The 18,842-nt window shown below is 44.0% G+C and overlaps 1 protein-coding gene across 1 annotated transcript in view; it reads left to right on the top strand.

Moving 5' to 3' along the window:
• Positions 1-18,842, top strand: part of LOC140410474 (CUB and sushi domain-containing protein 1-like) — a 3,392,839-nt gene that overhangs the window by 3,045,805 nt on the left and 328,192 nt on the right. Inside the window, exons 43-44 of the mRNA XM_072498599.1 lie at positions 4,007-4,184; positions 13,021-13,166. Coding sequence (XP_072354700.1) covers positions 4,007-4,184; positions 13,021-13,166 — 324 coding nt within the window. The remainder of the gene's footprint in view (positions 1-4,006; positions 4,185-13,020; positions 13,167-18,842) is intronic.

Below are 18,842 nucleotides of genomic sequence, written 5' to 3'. Positions count from 1 at the left end.
ACCCATTTAGCTCATATAGCCAATCCAACTCTGCATTACACATATGGTGGCTGTACTCGCCTCTCGGCTCGTAGCATGATCTCTGCTGCCGCCCATTTATTTACTTTTGAACAAGTTGCCTTAGACAGTCAGCTACCCATGAAGTTGTCTATTTTCAGTAAATACTTTCACATTATTCCACGCTGGTCGATTGAATTCTTAAACATTTACTATTTCCATGTTATCCTTGAGACTAAAATCTTCAATAAATGTGCAGCAGCGATTAGTGCTCAGTTAGATACACATGACCAATTAGATTGGTGGCTTGATGAATCCAGTCCATTGTTTCCATTGATCCCCACATCTAGAAAATGTAAATCTTGTAGTGACTAATATCTTCACCTTTGTCCTTAGTACTATTTTACTTTAATGCTGGCAAATATTTGGATATTCATAGATGATCTTGGCTGTGTCATGTAATGATTGAAGCTACAGTCCAAGATGTTAAGCATATTAAGAAATTATATTGGAACTAAGGGACAAAATGTTGAATCGATCTGGGTGGAAATAAAAAACAAGGGAATAAACTCCTTGGTAGGAGTAATTTACAGGTGTCAGAGCAATAATTCCAAAGTGGGGCATAGTATAAACAAAGAAATAAGGGGCGGGATTCTCCGATCCCCCCCGCCGGTTCGGAGAATCGCCGCGGGGGGGGGGGGGGAGGGGCGTGAATCCTGCCCCACCGCTCCGGCGCTGGCTGCCAAATTCTCCGGCGCCGGTTTTTGGGCGGGGTTGGGGATCGCGTCCCACCGGTCAGGGCCCCCCCGGCGATTCTCTGTGCTCGATGGGCCGAGTGGCACCCGTTTCTGGCCGGTCCCGCTGGCGTGAAATGGACAAGGTCCATACCGGTGGGACCTGGCTTTGAAGGTGGCCGACGGAGTCCTCGGGGGAGGGGCGCCAAAATGTCTGGGATTGTACCGGTCGCTCAAGTATCAGTCCTTTGTCTGGCGGAGATGGCCATCAAATGCTAATCGGTTGGGGGTTTCGATACCGTCTGGATTCTTCACTCGCTGAGCCTGCCTGAATCTCGCATTGTCCATTTTTCCCGTTATGCTTTGCGACCTTCCCTGTTCCTTATCGTAAGTTGCCATCCCAGATGGCTACAGGCCCCCCCACGGTGGCCTGGCTCGCGATCGTGGCCCACTGATCTGCGGGCGGGCCAATGCCATGGGGGCACTCGTTCCCTCCGCCCCGGCCTGTGTAAGGCTCCGCGATGGCCGGCGTGGAGAAGAAACCCCCTGCGCATGCGCACGAATCACGCCAGCGCTCCTGCATATGCGCCAACTCGTGCCAGCTGGCGGAGGCCCTTCGCCGCCGGTTGGCATGGCGCCAACCACTCCAGCGCCGGCCTAGCCCCCAGAAGTGCAGAGGATTCCGCACCTTCTGGGCGGCCCGAACCCGGAGTGGTTCACGCCACTCTTTGGCGCCGGTACGGCCCATGCTGGAGAATCCCGGCCAAGGAGGGCTTGTGAGAAGGGCACAATGGTAATCATAGGTGATTTTAATATGCATGTTGACTGGACGAATAAAATTGGCAAGGGTAGCCTCAAGAGCGATTTCATAGAGTGCATGAGGGATTGTTTCTTCGAGCAATATGTTATGGAGCAAACCAGGTAGCAGGCAATTTTAGATTTAGTCTTATGTAACAAAAAAGAGTTGATAAATAGTCTTGTCGTTAAGGATCCTCTTGGAAGGAGTGATCACAGCATGCTAGAATTTCACATTCAGATTGAGCAAGAGAAGACAGTGTGCAATACTAGAATTTTAACGTTAGGCAAAGGCCTGAAGAAAGAGTTTGCCCAAGTAGACTGGGCACAAATAATTGAGGGTAGGACTGTTGAGGAACAATGGCGCATGTTCAGGGATATATTGAATACGTCTCAATAAAGTGTATTTCTGAGAGGAAGAGGAATTGTAAAAGGGAGAAAAATGTTCCATGGCAAAACAAGAATATCAAGCAAGTCATAAACACCAAAACTAGGGCACACTATACTGCAAAAGCTCATGTTAAGTTTATGAATTTTAAGATTCAGCAAAAGACTACTAAATTAAAATCAAAAGAGCTAAGATAAACTATGAAAGGAAATGAGCAGAAAACGTAAACAATGATACCAAAATCTTCTATAAGTATATAAAGAGGAAGAGAATAGCGAAAGTAAATGTTGGCCCTTTGGAAGGTGATACTGGTCAGGTAATAATTGGGATCACAGATGGAGGAGGCACTCAATCAATATTTTGCCTGTCTTTATGGTAGAAAATTATTTTTAAATTCCAAAAACTACAGTTAATGCAGAGGAACTTCATGCAATAACCATCATAGGGAGATAAACTAATGGAATTAAAGGCAGGTAAGTCTCCGGGACCTGATGGCTTGCACCCTAGGGCATTAAGAGAGGTGGCAACTCGCTGCCCCATAGTGCGGTGGAATCTGAGCCATTAAATGATTTCAAGAAGGAGATAGATATATGTCTGATTTTTAAAATGGGTTAATGGGATAAGGGGAACAGGTAGGGAGGTGGATTTAAGACCAGGAAGAGATCAGCCATGGTCTGACTGAATGACGGAACAGGCTCGAAGGGCTGAATTACCTATTTCCGCTCCTAATTCCTATGTTCCTAATCGGGGAGGTGGTGGCAATATGGTACTGTCGCTGGTCTTGTAATCTAGAGACCCATGATAATGATCTGGGAACCTGGGTTTGAATCCCATCATGGTAGGTGGTGAAATGTAAACTCAATAAAATGTCTGCAATTGAAAGTCTAATGATGACCATTGTTGCTTGATGTAAAAATGCATTTGGTTCACCAATATCCTTTACCTGGTCTGACCTACATGTGACTCCAGACCCAGACTTTGAAATGCCCTCTGAAATGGTCTAGCAACCAGAAGAAAACACAAAAAAGGAATGAAACTGGACAGACCACCCGGCATTGACCCAGGCACAGAAACGGCAATGGCAAACCCAGCCCTGATGGCCCTGTGAAGTCCTCCTTACTAACATCTGGGGGCTTGTGCCAAAGTTGGAAAAGCTGTCCCGCAGCTAGTTAAGCAACAGCCTGACATAGTCATACCTTACAGACAATGTCCCAGAAGCCACTGCCACTGTTCCTGGGTATGTCCTGTCTCACCGGCAGGACAGGTCCAGGACAGGTAGCGGCACAGTGGTATACATTCGGGAGGGAGTTGCCCTGGGAGTCCTCCAATATTGACTCTGGACCCCATGAAGTCTCATGGCTTCAGGTTAAACACGGGCAAGGAAACCTCCTGCTGATTACCACATACTATCCACCATCAGCTGATGACTCAGTGCTCCTCCATGTTGAACACCACTGGGAGGAAGCACAGAGTGGCAAGGGTGCAGAATATGCTCTGGGTGGGGGACTTCAATGTCCACCACCAAGAATGGTTTGGTAGCACCACCACAGACTGAGCTGGCTTGGTCCTAAAGGACATAACTGCTTGACTGGGACTGTAACAGGTGGTGAGGGAACCAACAAGAGGGAAAAACATAGTTGACCTCATCCTCCCTGCCTGCTGCAGATGCGTCAGTCCATGAGAGTATCGGTAGAAGTGACCACTGCACAGTCTTTGTGGAGACAATGTCCTGTCTTCACATTGAGGATACCCGCCATCGTGTTGTGTGGCACTACCACTGTGCTAAATGGGATAGACTTCGAACAGATCTAGCAACGCAAGACTGGGCATTCATGAAGCGCTTTGGGCCATCAGCAGCAGCAGAATTGTATTCAACAACAATCTGCAACCTCATGGCCTGGCATATCCCGCACTCTACCATTACCATCAAGCCAGGGGATCAACCTTGGTTCATTGAAGAGTGCAGGAGGACATGCCAAGAGCAACAGCAGGCATACCGAAAAATGAGGTTTTGCTTCGATATAAATTAAAGTATTTTTAAAAAGATGTACTAATAGACACCTTGGTAAATTGTGTCACGTTTGTTTTAAAGCTCCTTGCAGCCTGAACATAACATCACGGAATGGCACCATCTACTCCCCTGGGTTTCCCAATGAGTACCCAAATTCAAAGGATTGTAGCTGGCTAATTACCGTACCTTCAGGACATGGGGTTTACATCAACTTTACTCTGCTGCAGACTGAACTTGTGAATGATTACATTGCTGTATGGTATGACCTTCATTTAATTACAAAATTACTTGTGGAATGAAAATATTAATAAAATGGATAATGTTAATGTGAGAAAATGTTGAATTACAGTTCATATTACGTATTTTCTTTACTATACTTGATAAATAGAATCGCTATTAGGATGCTTCAGCATTGCACAACTGGAGTGATGCCAAGATATACGAGCGGGTAGTGATGAGTGACCTCATTTCTAATCGGTCTGCTGTCTTAAATTTGGAATAGCGTTCCTGATATTTAAATACCATGCATTTTCTTCTACTACTCAGGAGATTGGTTAACAGATTTTCTTCTTGTCCTGTGGCACTTTCCAACCTCGGAAATGCGAGCCCACCTCTGAATCTCATTCCTGGCATATTTTTTGTCTCTGAGAGATGAATGCAGGCAGTTTGAGTTTTGCAAAGTACAATGAGGAGGATTACTGGTGCTGAGGTGGGCTGGCTAGAAAACCCACCTCAGTTCTTGGGAACAGCAACCCAGCTACCAGTATCAGTTGTTTGCCCCCTAAACCTCACATATCTCCATGCCCTTTCATATCTTCATATCCCTGTGCCCCAACATAACCCCCATGACCCACAAGTCCCCCATGACCCACAAGTCCCCCATTCCCCTACATGTCCTCCATGGTCCCATATGTCTCCCTTGCCCCCACATGTCCCTCATGCCCCCGCATATCCCCCATGCCTCTACATGTCCCCCATGCTCCTGCATGTCCCCTCATATTCTTCATGACCCTCCATTACCTTCTATTTTCCAAGCCACCCCATAGCCCCTCCATGTCCCTCATGTATTTTCCAGAACCGCTCACCCAATATCCACAATGTACAGTCCTTAAGAACCATGCAATAGCAATGGGAATTGTTTTAAATGCAGGTGAAAAATGTAAACATGTCACAAACTAATAAAACTCTTATCCAAACATCTGTCATACTGCAAAGTAAATAAACTATTGTCAATAAAAAGTCAAACCTCCGTAAGTGCCCGTTAAGTTGTATAAACAAACAATGATGTGGGAAGAAACTTCATTGAAGGCAAATTATATATTTAAAATTCTTAAAATTGTCAATCCCCTGAGCATTTGTCAAAAGACCATCTACTGAGCTAAGTACTCCATCAACTTTCAGAACTGACCCAAGTATTCATAATGACCTCAGCTATCAAATTATTATTTTCCAGTTCCAAAGGCCCCTGTAACTTAAAGAATAGATAGTGTTACATTTCCATTTCAGAGCAGATTTTCAGTCAATCAATTGAATGAAACTGGTGGGATTTTTAAAAACTTTCAACAGCAGGACAATTTCACTTTTTAAATTTGCAATGTCTTTGGACATTTAAATCACAGTCCAAAGCATGACAGGTGATATTTGGCACAATTTTGCATGTACTTTATGGCACTTTCTCCACTGGGAAAATGCTATATATTTACCAACACTTACACACTACTGGTCAATCTAATGTTCAACTTAACCGTTGCAAGGCAGAACATTGTGATCAGTCACTGCATAAAAAATACATCTACATTTAAATGCAACATTTACAAGTGATATTTGAAAGTGTCATGGCATTTAACATTTATCACCTGGGAAAATGGTACTAATTCCTCAGCAGGATTCACTCAATAACCACAAACTCTCAAACCTGACAGTTTTTTGGGGGTGTCTAAAACTTGTATCAGACACAAAGCTAATGGGAAAAGCAAATTTGAGTTTTCTATTGTCCTCACAATGGTAACCCCGACCTCAGATGGAAGGTGGGTGCGTTTTTCATCCAAGGTCTTCCCAACCCATGAAAAGGCTGTTCAAAAATAGCCAAGGTTTGGGAAGACAGAGGAAATTTGTTTTTGCAGCTAGAAAAAAACCATTTCAGGTTACCCAACCAGATTCTCATCTCCATTGGAAGGTTAGTGTCCAGCGCTTTGTGTACGCAAGCAGTACTTTTCAGAATCCTGTGGGAAGGCCGTATGATTGTATCCAAACCTATTTCTGTAGAGGATGTTGCAGTCCAAGGTTATGCAAATGTATTTTAGCTTTGGAACCATGAAATGTGAGATGATTTTTTTTCACCGTAAGATTGCTCTTCATTATTGTTTGGTTGAAGAGGAGCAGCTGCTGGGTTTTCCTCTTATAGAGGTACATTTTGGGGATAAATGATACAGAAGTAATGCCAAAAGTTCTGTTATGTAACTGTTTCTTGACAATCATGTAGCTTTTCTATGTCTTTCTGATTTATATGCAATAAATAAGAACAGATCAAAACATTTAATTGTTTATGCAAAGTCAGAAAGTTAGAGTTTAACACTTTACAGATTGAAGTGTGTTATATTAGTGTGTTTACTTAATCATTTACCTATAGACAGTGATGATTTTTTAAAATTGTTTTACCGGATGTGAGCATTGCTAGTTGGACCAGTATTTATTGCCCATTCTGAATTGCTCTTGACAAGGTGGTAATAAGCTGCCTTCTTGAATCACTGCAATCTCATTGGTGCAGGCACACCCTCAGTGATGTTCGGAAGTAAGTTCCAGGATTTTGACCCAGTGACAGTGGAGAAACTGTGATACAGTTCCAAGTCAGGGTGGTGTGTAGCTCGCAAGGAAACTTGCAGGTGGTGGCATTCTCATGCACCTGCTGCGTTACCCTTCTAGGTGGGAGAGCTCATGAGTTTGGAAGGTGCTATAGAATCAACTTTGTTGAGTCGCAGTGTACCTTTAGGTGGTATGTATTGCTGCCAATGTTCATCAGTGGTGGTGGAAGTAAACGTTTAAGGTGGTGGATGGGGTGCCAGTCAAGAAGCCACTTTGTCCTGGATGGTATCCTGGCTGTATTCATCCAAGCAAGGCTGTATTCTATCACACTCCTGACTTATGCCTTGTGGATGGTGGGCAAACTTTGGGGAGGCAGGTGGTAAGTTACTCGCTTTAGGACTCCTAGCGTCGGACCTGCTCTTGTAGCCAAAGTATTTACATGGATAGTCCAGTTCAGTATCTGGTCAGTGGTGACCCCCAGGATGTTGATAGTGTGGGATTCAGCAATGGTGATGACATTGAATCTTAAGGAAAGATGGCTGGATTATCTTTTGTCGGACATGGTCATTGCCAGTTATCAGGTCACGCCTGAATCGTGTCCAGGTCTTGCTTCATATGGACACATCAGTAGCTGAAGAATTGCAAATCCTGCTGAATATTATGCAATCATCAGTGAAAATCCGCCGCAGTCCTTTATTTATGATAGAAGGATCATTGATGAAGCAGCTGAAGATAGTTGTGCCTGTAACACTACTCTGAGGAACTCCCTGAGTGATGGTCCAGGACTGAGCTGATTGACCTCCAACAGCCATAACCATATTCTTTTGTGCGAGTTATGACTCCAACCAGCAGAGAGTTTCCCCCGATGCCCATCGGTTCTAATTTTACTTGTGCTTCTTGATGCCTTACGCGGTCAAGTGCTTCCTTGATGTCAAGGGCAGACGCGCTCATCCCACCTCTGGGATTTTAGCACATTTGTCCATGTTTAGACCAAGGCTGTAATGAGGTCAGGAGCAGAGTGGCCCTGGCGGAACCGAAACTGAATGTCACTGAGCAGCAGGTTATTTCTGACTAATTGTCACTTGAAAGAATTGTCGTCAACAGTTTCCATCACTTTGCTGATGATCATAAATAGACTGATATGACAGTAATTGGCTGAATTGGACTTTTCCTGCTGCAGGGGAGATTGGATCATCTTATATGTAATTTTAAAAATCCTCCACTGAAATGATAATGTCAATTTTATCACATAGGAGCAAGGAAATTAACAGTTAATGTTATAATAATTATAATCTTTATTAGTGTCACAAATAGGCTTACATTAACACTGCAATGAAGTTACTGTGAAAATCCCCTTGCCGCCACATTCCAGCACCTGTTCGGGTACATGGAGGGAGAATTCAGAATGTCCAACTCACCTAACAAACACGTCTTTCGCGACTGTGCGAGGAAACCGGAGCACCCGGAGGAAATCTACGCAGACACGGGGAGAGCGTGCAGACTCTGCATAGACAGTGACCCAAGCCACGAATTGAACATGTGCCCCTGGTTCTTTGAAGCTTATTTCATGCCAGAACATGGGAGGAAACAAGTCTCTTGAAGGACTTTAAAGGTCTAACAATGGAAAGCACTGCTCTTCTGGTACAAGAATATAAGACATTGTTTTCAACCATCTTTTTCAACTGGCATTGCCTCAATTCAATGGAAGTATCAAGCACTGTGACTATCCGTGAGGAGGATGATCGTCAATAATCCTACTGTTGGTGTGCATTCTTACTAAAAATCTGTCAGTTGTCAGAGTTGAAACTACTGCAGTGTCTCAGATATCGTAAACTGCAGCAAAGCCCTGGAATACACTCATCATACCCAATGCCACTCACATACTTACCCACCTCTTGCAGGACAAAGCTGCATACAATCAGAGGCAGCAGGAGCTAACTGGAGAGAGGCAGTTCTGTCAGTATGTTCTAATATATAATAATAATCTTCATTATTGTCACAGGTAGGCTTACATTAACACTGCAATGAAGTTATTGTGAAAAGCCCCTAGTTGCCACACTCCGGCGCCTGTTCGGGTACACGGAAGGAGAATTCAGAATGTCCAATTCACCTAACAGCACGGCTTTTGGGACTTGTGGGAAGAAACCGGAGCAACCGGAGGAAACCCACGCAGACACAGGCAGAACGTGCAGACTCCGTACAGACAATGACCCAAGCAGGAATCGAAACTGGGACCCTGGCGCTGTAAAGTATCAGTGCTAACCACTGTGCTACCGTGCCACCCTCCATGAAGCAAAATGCCTTAGCTGATACTGATACCCATTGTTGAGTTCATGGCAAGAGGTGTGTGAAACCATTGAAGATACTCGTACCTCGCCTTCCTTCTCCCATTTCACCTCCTCCTTGTCCCACACTTGTATCTTTCGCCTTTCAGCTACCCAAGAAGTGCAACCTGGCCAGACGATGGAGGAACAGGAGAAAGGCAGTGATGATGAAGACTCAGCACTGTCATTCGATTTTGTACTTGCAACCACCAGCTCAGATATTGACAGTGTGTCATTTATCGGAGAGCACAGAGGTAGGATGTGCACATGGTGAGGCAGTGGGCACAACGTAGCCTGCAGCCAGGGCAGGGGGCAAGGGTAACTCAAATGCTAGTCTATCAGAGGTGAGGTCATAGACTAGCTCTGCTAGAATACAGAGATAAACACTTCAGTGTCGAATCTATCGAAGAACACTGATTGTTGCACTGATCTAAATTAGTTTTCTCCAGCACGAGAGAATGCAATGTAATGAGTTCTCTTTGAATAGGGAGCCACACTAACCTCCCTTATGAAACTGGACAGCAAACCAGGAGGTGTTGCAAATGTCTCCAGCTCCAGTATTGAATGATCCATATGCATAAGGATTCATGTTCACAGTTACCTCCACAACCATTACGAATGTGGTTCTTGCCCTGCTCTGAGACTGCAGCACATGGCAGATTTCATTGAGGATGTCCTTAGTGAGCCTTTCAGCACCAGCCAGGTCTGCTCCTTGTGGACTTGTGCAACTTCAAACACCTGTAGAAGGCAACAACCACTCGCAGAATCAAAGCGAATGCCAGAAAAAGTCAACCAGGAGCTAAGCTGTAAATAGTTGATGTTTTCTTTGACATAGCACTATTGGGTGTAATTTCAGCTGTGGGCGGTTAAGAAAGGGTCTCAGCTTTTGTGTTGAGCTCCAAGATGACAATGTTGTTGTCAAATCAGCATTGCACAATCAAGGATTTGTATAAAAATGTTTAAATTTAACGTGACCTATCTACATAGCCCCACATCTTTGGGTGTGAGGGTGAGACCCATGGGCAAACTCCACATGGAAAATCCAAACCCGGTCCTTGGCGCCGTGAGGTAGCAGTGCTAGCCACTGTGCCACCGTGCCGCCCTCAAGGAATCTTAATTGAAAACGAGCAGGAAGATTTTACAAACCAGTTCCTGCAGCCAGGGCAGGGGGCCAGGGTTGCTCAGATGCTAGTCCATCCGAGGTGAGGTCATAGACTAGCTCTGCTAAAGTACAGGGATAAACACTTCAGTGTGGAATCTAGTGTGAAACCAGTTTCCCTTCTGTCATTCATTCAGGTGCCTGGTCTTTCTCTTATATATTTCTCCATCTGCCACCTCTATCTCTCTCCGTCTCCCTGACCCTCACATTTCTCTCTCTATCTTTGCTGCTTCATTCTGTTCTTATTAGTCTCTATTCCTTCTCTTCGTCTCCTTTTCTCACCTTTCTAACTCCCTCTCTTTGTTTTCTCTTTCTTCTCTCTCCCTTATTACTCACTCTTTCTCTGACTGCTGCCCGAGAACTCTGTGAGCAAGTTCAATGACTAGCAACCAATCCTCGCTGAATTCAGAGGAACAGGAAAATGCGTTGGGCCACAAGGATGTTCGGACCTCAGCTGATGAAATGCCAGCACAAATTCCGAAGACCATTTGTTATTTTTTAGAAAATTGTCAAGCTGAATTTTATGATATTTTCCCTGTCACAGCTATCTTGGGTCATAATTGTCTGATTGCCAGATAGAAACCAAGGGTTGCAAAAGCGGAAAGAACAGATAAAGCTGAGGATGTAACTTTGTGGCTACCGAGACAGCACAAAAACATATTTATTAGCTTCATGACTTTGGAAAGGGGGACTGGTTAGCTCAGTTGACTATATAGCTAATATTGTGTGGATTAGTTTAATGCCAACTGCATGGGGAATGATCTGCATTCAGCTGAAGCAGACCCGGAGCCCACCTTCACCCTCTACCCATAGGAAAAAGATCATGGCATTTTGCTGTGGTTTGACAAATAATTACCAAGGACCTGCCTTTGGGTATGCAACTCGAGAAGAAGTTCCAAACCCAGTAAATTCAGCGTTTACACAATATTGAACCGACAAAGTCCAGGAATATTGGTTCACCAATGTTGTTCAGCTAATCAAAGTACAGCACGGTAGCATAGTGGTTAGTACAGTTGCTTCACAGCTCCAGGGTCCCAGGTTTGATTCCCGGCTGGGTCACTGTCTGTGCGGTGTCTGCACATTCTCCCCGTGTCTGCGTGCAGCTTAGGTGGATTGACCATGCTAAATTGTCCTTAGTCTCCAAAAAGGTTAAATTGGGGTTGCTGGGTTATGGGGATAGGGTAGATGGGGCTTGGGTAGGGTGCTCTTTGTAAGGGCCAGTGCAGACTCGATGGGCCGAATGGCCTCCTTCTGCACTGTAAATTCTATTCATGTATTTCACCACCCACAGCAGTGCAGAAAAAGTCCTGCTCCAGTTTGCTGGTTAATTAGCAGCTATTCACCCTCTAAGATCAGGCATCTGTTGCCTGTCCCAATTTTTGATATGTGATTTTACAAGCAGCAGGGACTTTGATTCTGAGAGTTCTCATTTGGCAACGATCCTATTTTTTTCCCTCTAAAACCAACAACTTTTCTCGTGGTTAGATTGAGCACAGTCTGGGATTTTACTTTAAGGGTGGCACGAGACCCAGGTTCAGTACCTGCACGGGTGACTGTGTGGAGTTTGTACATTCTCCCCGTGTCTGCGTGGGTTTCGTTCGGGTGCTCCGGTTTCCTCCCACAGTCCAAAGATGGTGGATTGGCCATGATCGATAAGGGGATAGAATGGGGGGGTACAGTGTTCTTTTGAAGAGTCGATGCAGACTCGATGGGCTGAATGGCCTCCTTCTGCACTTTAAGGATTCTATGGATACATGCATATTGACTCAAATCCAGTATAAAAACCAACTTCAGCCTCATGTGCATACAATAAATCCAATTGCTGTTGTCAAATCTTCATAGTCCTACATATTACTTCCTGTTTCTGCAATTTTCAAGCTGCATGCATCCAACTTGTACAAAGAATGATTTGCATTCCAGAAATGTGCCTGCATAAAGTAACTGGTTTAATCTTTTTAACTTGCAAGTGGCTTAACGAGTTGTCAGTCATCGCTGATTTGACTTCACTTCTAGGAGATGAATACTGATTGATATGAAGTCAGATTAATCAGAAAGAAAACCGGACCAGAGGTATTCAAGATGAGTTTATGCTCAGGTCTCCCCATGCACAGCAGTCTGCGTCATTCTAAGAAATGCCTTTGTTAAACAGACCGTACTGGGACTCTCCAATTGTGAGAGTCTTTGCTATAAAGAACATTCACACTTGGAAACTAGGGCCCCAGGCCATGTGTGCATGGTTGATCTTTGCAAGTGAAATGCAGGAGCACAACATTTTGGGTAACGAATATGGATGATACTGGAAATAAATGTTGCACGGAACATCCTATGGGTAACTAATGATTTTAAACAGAACTATTTAATTGATTTCTTATCATATAACTGTAATTCTGCAGCTATATTTTTAATGATAGTTGGGATGGATTTTTGAAAATAGCTGTGATTAGCTAAAATAGCAAACGTCTATGCAGTTGTTTTCATGTGGATCTTTGAAGGCTTTACTGATCTTCGTTCAACGAATGAGTTCAGCAAAGTTGCTAATTTGTGACGGTGTTAAAAGAACATGCGTTTTTTTTCAGCTGGAGATTTAATGTGCTTTGCATGGATTTAATGTGCAGAGCTATGCACATGTGGATGATATTTTACAGCAAATTAGTATTAACATTGCTTTAATTCTGCAAATATTGCTCAATGGAAAGCTGACACGTAGCAGCTTAAAACAAAACAGGAAGTCTGTATAATCAGTACTGAAAGTTGATAAATTTTGTTCCTGAACTAATTTTCAGACACACTTGTGTTCATTCATTATACAGGGATGGGCCTGACCAGACTGCTCCGCAGTTAGGCATTTTCAGTGGCAATACAGCTCTGGAATCAGCTTACAGCTCCACCAATCAGGTTCTTATCAAGTTTCACAGTGACTTCTCCGGAGGGGGATTCTTTGTCCTCAATTTTCACGGTCAGTTTGTTTCAGCAATGCATGCTTATGAATTAAAAGAGACTTTCTGAATATTTGCATGATAACTTCTTTGGAAGGCCCTTTTAGAAAGCGCTATTTACATTAAGGAATGACATTGATTCGGGTGAAATTTTCCAACAATCTTTAACCCCCATATTTCTCCTTTAAATAGAAGTTGAATCATGCAGATACCAGACTTTGCAGAAGTGCAACTATATTGGGATGGATAATTCATATTCTTATCTTTGTTTGCCCAAAGGGAAAATATAATGATGCATGGCTTGAAATAGCAGGGTTTAATCTTCGTTTGAGTGTGTCTGTTCTGACAAGAGTGCAGACCATCAGTCTACAGAAAGTGTCCCAATCTACAATCGGTGGTAGTATTTGTCAGATTATACTGCCAGCCATTGGCAGGGTTGAAATGTTTCTTTTACTTTAAACTGCACTTTTTTCCTTGCTGAAGTTGTACAGATGCTGCCCTCTACAATCTTAGCTCTCTCCCAGATGTGGGGAGGCTCTGCGAACATATTTCTCCATTCCTGGTGCAGGAACAAGATAACGTTTGGCACCTGATATAATGGTGCTGTTCTCAACCTTAAACTCCATCCCCTCTTTCCTTTACTGCTTTTCACCTCCATCTTGTGAGCACAGCTGCAGCCATTGTTCCTCTGAATTATACTCGTCTTCAAAATTGTTGGACATTTTCAAAAGCACACACAAAGCTGCAACTTCTGGAATTCTAACCGACCGTTGCGCTTTGAATTTTAACTCTCCTTTCGTCTGCATAGATGTGGACAGAGAAACTGTATATCCTGTAATATCTTTCTATAACTGAGATACTGCGGGCAGGATTCTCCGGTTCCCTAGCCTTGTGTTTCTCGGCGGCGCACCATTTGCTGGCTCTCCGCGCCCCCCAGCTTGTCAATGGGATTTCCCATTGAAGCCACTCCACGCCGCTGGGAAACCTGCTGCCAACAGAAAAAAAGAATCTCAACAGCTGGAGAATTGCAGCCCATAACTATAAAATTAACTATAACAGGAACACTATTTTTTCTGCAACATGGTGTTGCAATTTAGTCTTGGCACACGGCCTCCACTCCCACTTCAGGGCCTACATATAATGCAACCCCTCCCCTCCCTTTTACTTTGCAGTCCATAAGATTTGAACACCAAACCTGGATGGCAGCTGATTATAACCTACTAATATTTATTTTCCCTATTTGGTCCTTTCTCCTCAACACTGTTTTTCTCCATTAAATATAATCTGCCTGTGTGGGTTGGCCATTTATGTTCTGGTGCTGTATGACTCTGTCCACTACCACACATGTGGTACAGGAACAATACAGAAACATCACTATTGCATGCGCACTGTACCTGGCTTGTGAAAAACAACCCAGATTTATATTTTCTGAAATATTTCTATTTAACTATGAAACCGCTTCTCCTTTATGTGCTGGTAACTCTATCACAGACCACTGATACTTCAGAGTGCGGGTGCTTGAAGACTGTGACACCTGAGGAACCTAATGAACATCCATGCTGGGTGCTGAGTGTGATGTCCGTTGGGAACCTACGCATAACCTGCCCTCAAAGTTCATTAAAGCTCCCTCCCAAATCAAAATATGCAGGGGGTCCTTCACCTAATTGAAATGAAATGCTTGAACATTGCTACAGCTCCCTCTGCCTCCTCTTCCTCGTCCTCTCTGCCACATTTGTTCACTGCCCTTTGTCCCGTCCATTTCTCTCTGCAAACCCCGCCCCCACACCAACACCCCACAAACTGGACAATATTGTTAATGTTGCCGTGCCTGAAAATTTTAGCTCCTCATACAATCCACACCTCCGTCACTCTCTCCATCCCTTGCACCCAGTGTGTCACGAGCAACAACCTGAAGTGCCAGTGCAATATTTAAGAAACTAACCTTGTTTTACTGGACAACATCAGAACATCAGGTCCTTCCAACACTGGCATCCCGATCACCAGTGACACTTCACAAAGATTTGCTGATCAATACCTTCCAATTAAGATTCACTATGGTTGTACAGATTTTCCAAAATCATTCTTCCTATGACCCAGTTGAATTTATCCAGTGAGTAGCTGACCTATATAAGCAAGAGAAATGTAAATTCCTGCTGCATATTGGATTAACTAATCTCAGCTGATGTGACAGTCAGAATATGAGCTCAGCTGAAATCAGTTAATTCACCGGATGGAGGGTAAATCTGGGCAGTGTTCCTGGTCCTAATCAGCTTCTACTGAGTCCGATGGATGCCAGCTGAGAGCAGAATTGGTTTATCTGTGGAGCATTCTGGCAACACTTACTGCTGAAACTGTCCACTGAATAATATCCATGGTGAGGTATAATATGCTGTTTGGTGCATATGGAATCAAAGCTCAGAAATGAATCAGTGTCTGAAGGAGGGGAAACGCAAAAACATTTGAGAGCAATAAAAACATTTTGAAAATGTCTGCAGCAATGAAATGTTACACCAATTTTTCTTGGTGTATAAGATTTTTTAGTTTTCTAAAATCTAAGTTGATCAAAAGTGTGTTGTTTTTGCCAATTTGGACCATGTCAAAGTCAAACTGAATGAATGTTAGCACCTGCATATTGGAAAACAAATTCCTATGCAGCAAGCTGAGAAAATATTGTTAGTCAAAAGCATTTAATCAGGTCGTGTAGATTTAATTTAATCAGTGGCATTTTGGTAATTCCTACTGTATTGAAAATAAATTCACATAAAAGGCTTGAGATAAAAGCAGTTGACTTGAATTAATCCCAAACCATTGAATGGTCGCCTCTAATTTTGCAACAGTAGATTCCATATTTAAGTCAGTGTGTGTGAAAGCTTGCTGTAGGCAATTATGCTGAGGTTTACAGCTTCTAGGCCTTACAATTGCAGACTACTACACGATAGATATTAATACATAATGATGATGTTTTTTCTCACGTTCTCCAAATGTGGAAAAGTTTGGCATGGGTATAAAATACATTCTCCTGCCCCTATTTTAACTTTGTTTACTGAGGTGAATCAAACTGCCCACTGTCTCTGGTTGCGAGAAGGCAGTATTAGTAAATGGAAAGGGACACTAACCTGTATACTCTATAAGGCAAAATACAATGATGTACTTCATTGTGTAAAAAACACCAATTATTCCCCACCCCCACCCCACCCCACCGACCGCAGCAGTGCAGGGCACCCCCGGACACAAGCTCTGTTGCTTGAAAAATGCCATCTTGGCACATTGGGACTGCCAGCCTGGCACCCATGTGGCACTGCCAACGTGCCAAGCTGGCAGTGCCAAGGTGCCTGGGCAGCACTAGAAGTGCCATCCTGACCAGAGGGCAAGTACCTGGGAGCCTCCGATTCCCTGGGAGACCCCCACGAGTGCCGTTCCGTATTGTCCCCATTTGTGGAGACTAGCACTGATGCCACTTGCCCGAGGTCTCCGAGGTGAAGGGGTTAGATCCCAAAACCTCGGGTAGATATGGTAGAGCATTTTAGAGTGAGACTAACTGTCTCACTCTAGTATGCAGATTTGCAGAATAGTGATGCTACCCACAATGGGCGGGATTCCGATCGCGATGTCTCACAAGATCGTGTTAGATCTCACGAGGCGTGATGAGCCAGGTAGATCGAGGCAGAGATTTTGGGTGCAACGTGGCCGGTAGATCGTGCCCTTGCTCTCTCAAACGGAGAATCAATCCCCTTCTTCTATTTATAAAGCCTCTTATCCCAAGTGCTTTTTAAATTACTCTTTCGACCTGCCCTGCCATCTTCCATGATTTGTGCACATCTCCTCCCAGATCACTCTGCTTTTGCAACCCCTTTAGAATTGTATTCTTGAATTTATATTGCTTCTCCTTGTTCTTCTTAACAAGTCGGATCATTTCTGCTTGCATTAAGTTTCACCTGCCACTGGTCTGCCCATTTCACCAGCATCTCTGAGTCTTTTTGTTTTGGTACAGTTGTTTAAAACTATCCTCCTCATAGTTCACGATTCTTCCAAGTTGTGTGCCACAGCAAGTTTTGAAATTGTGTACTGTATGTTGAAGTCATGGATATCAAAAAAAGCAGGGGTCCGAACACCGACCATGGGCAGTCCCACTATAAAATTTCTGCCCGTCTGAAAAACAACCATTCACCATTTTTGTTTTCTGTCACTTAACCAATTTTGTCTCCATGCTGTGAAATAACATTAGGAAATAAATGCAGAATGGTGAAATTGTCAACTGCTGCTTCTAGTGAAGCTCGGCAGATCCATGTTGAGCCAATGATGAATGCCACGTGGGTCACTTGAGAGTGGTGCTGGGCAAACTAATTTTGGCCCTATTGTTTTTCTAGATTCAAAACTAATACAGAAGCACCTCCTTCAGATGACATTCAAAGAACATGCATGACTCCTCACTCCCCTCAACATTAACGGCCACATGAACTAGACCTAAAACTACGATGAAACAATCACCTTCACTCTAAGATAAAAAGCAACATTTAAGTATCTCCTTTGTACACTTGGTGAAAGGAGTATAAGCTTCTTTTCTGCATTACAGCACCAAGCACTACAAAAATATCCACTTGGTAGATTGTAGGGAAGGGACGCATCTCCTTCCCCCACCACATTCAGATCATTATGAAACGTTCCCCCACAGTACACATTTGGATTTGGATTTTGTTTATTGTCACGTGTACCAAGGTACAGTGAAAAGTATTTTTCTGCGAGCAGCTCAACAGATCATTAAGTAATGTATCTCCACCCTCTGAAAGAGAGTCCTGGTCAATACTGATAGATCCTTCCTTTAGGCTACTTGGTGAAGTACAACCAATCAAAATAAAAATGGGATGATTCTGCCCTCACTGCAGACTGTCTTGCTGTAAAATGCAGAAGAAAGCTTTGCCCAGTGAACTTAAGTCTCTGTCTCATTAGATAGCAATTAAATTTGGATTCATTGCTGTTAACATTAAATATACCCACTAAAGATACATGTTGGCATAGTGGTATTGTCACTGGGCTCGTCATTCAGAGACCCAAGGTAATGCTGTGGGGCCCACGTTCGAATCCCAACATGGCAGATGGTGAAATTTGAAGTGAATAAATATTTGGGATTAAAAATCGAAATGGTGACCATGAAACTTTTATTGAATGTCGTAAAAACCACGGCCTCATCACACTAAACTGCTACGGCACCTACTATTGTGACGATGAGGCCATTGAATCTCGCGAGAGGCCTCTGGGCGAGTTCCAGATATACATATTTAAATGAGGCATTAGCCTGTGCCGTATTCTCCCGGGGCCTGGGAACTAACAGCCTGTAGACCTCACCATGGTTCCGTTTAGCACTGGTTTCCACAAACATGAACCAGGCGTAACGGCACCTGAGGGGTGGGGTCCTCCCAGGCCATTAGAGACCCCTTGGTGGTCAGGCTTTGGGCAGGATGGTACACTCTCTCTCCCGCTGACACCCAGGCACCTTGGTACTACCAGCCTGACATCTTGGCAGTGCCACCCTGACAATGCCATGGTGCCAGGCTGGCAGTGCCAAGGTGCCTAGGTGCCAGGTTGCCCATGCCAGGGATCAGGTTTGGGGGTGCTTTGCCCTTAAGAGATGGGGGGGGGGTTCGAGGCCAAGTGGTAAGTTGGGTGCATTGGGGGAGGGAAAGGCTGATGGGGCAGTC

This window comes from Scyliorhinus torazame, chromosome 4 (genome assembly GCF_047496885.1).
Source record: "Scyliorhinus torazame isolate Kashiwa2021f chromosome 4, sScyTor2.1, whole genome shotgun sequence".
In the NCBI taxonomy this organism is placed as follows: Eukaryota; Metazoa; Chordata; class Chondrichthyes; order Carcharhiniformes; family Scyliorhinidae; genus Scyliorhinus; species Scyliorhinus torazame.
The sequence above is the reverse complement of the archived record's forward strand: the minus strand, read 5'-3'. Positions and strand labels throughout refer to the sequence as shown.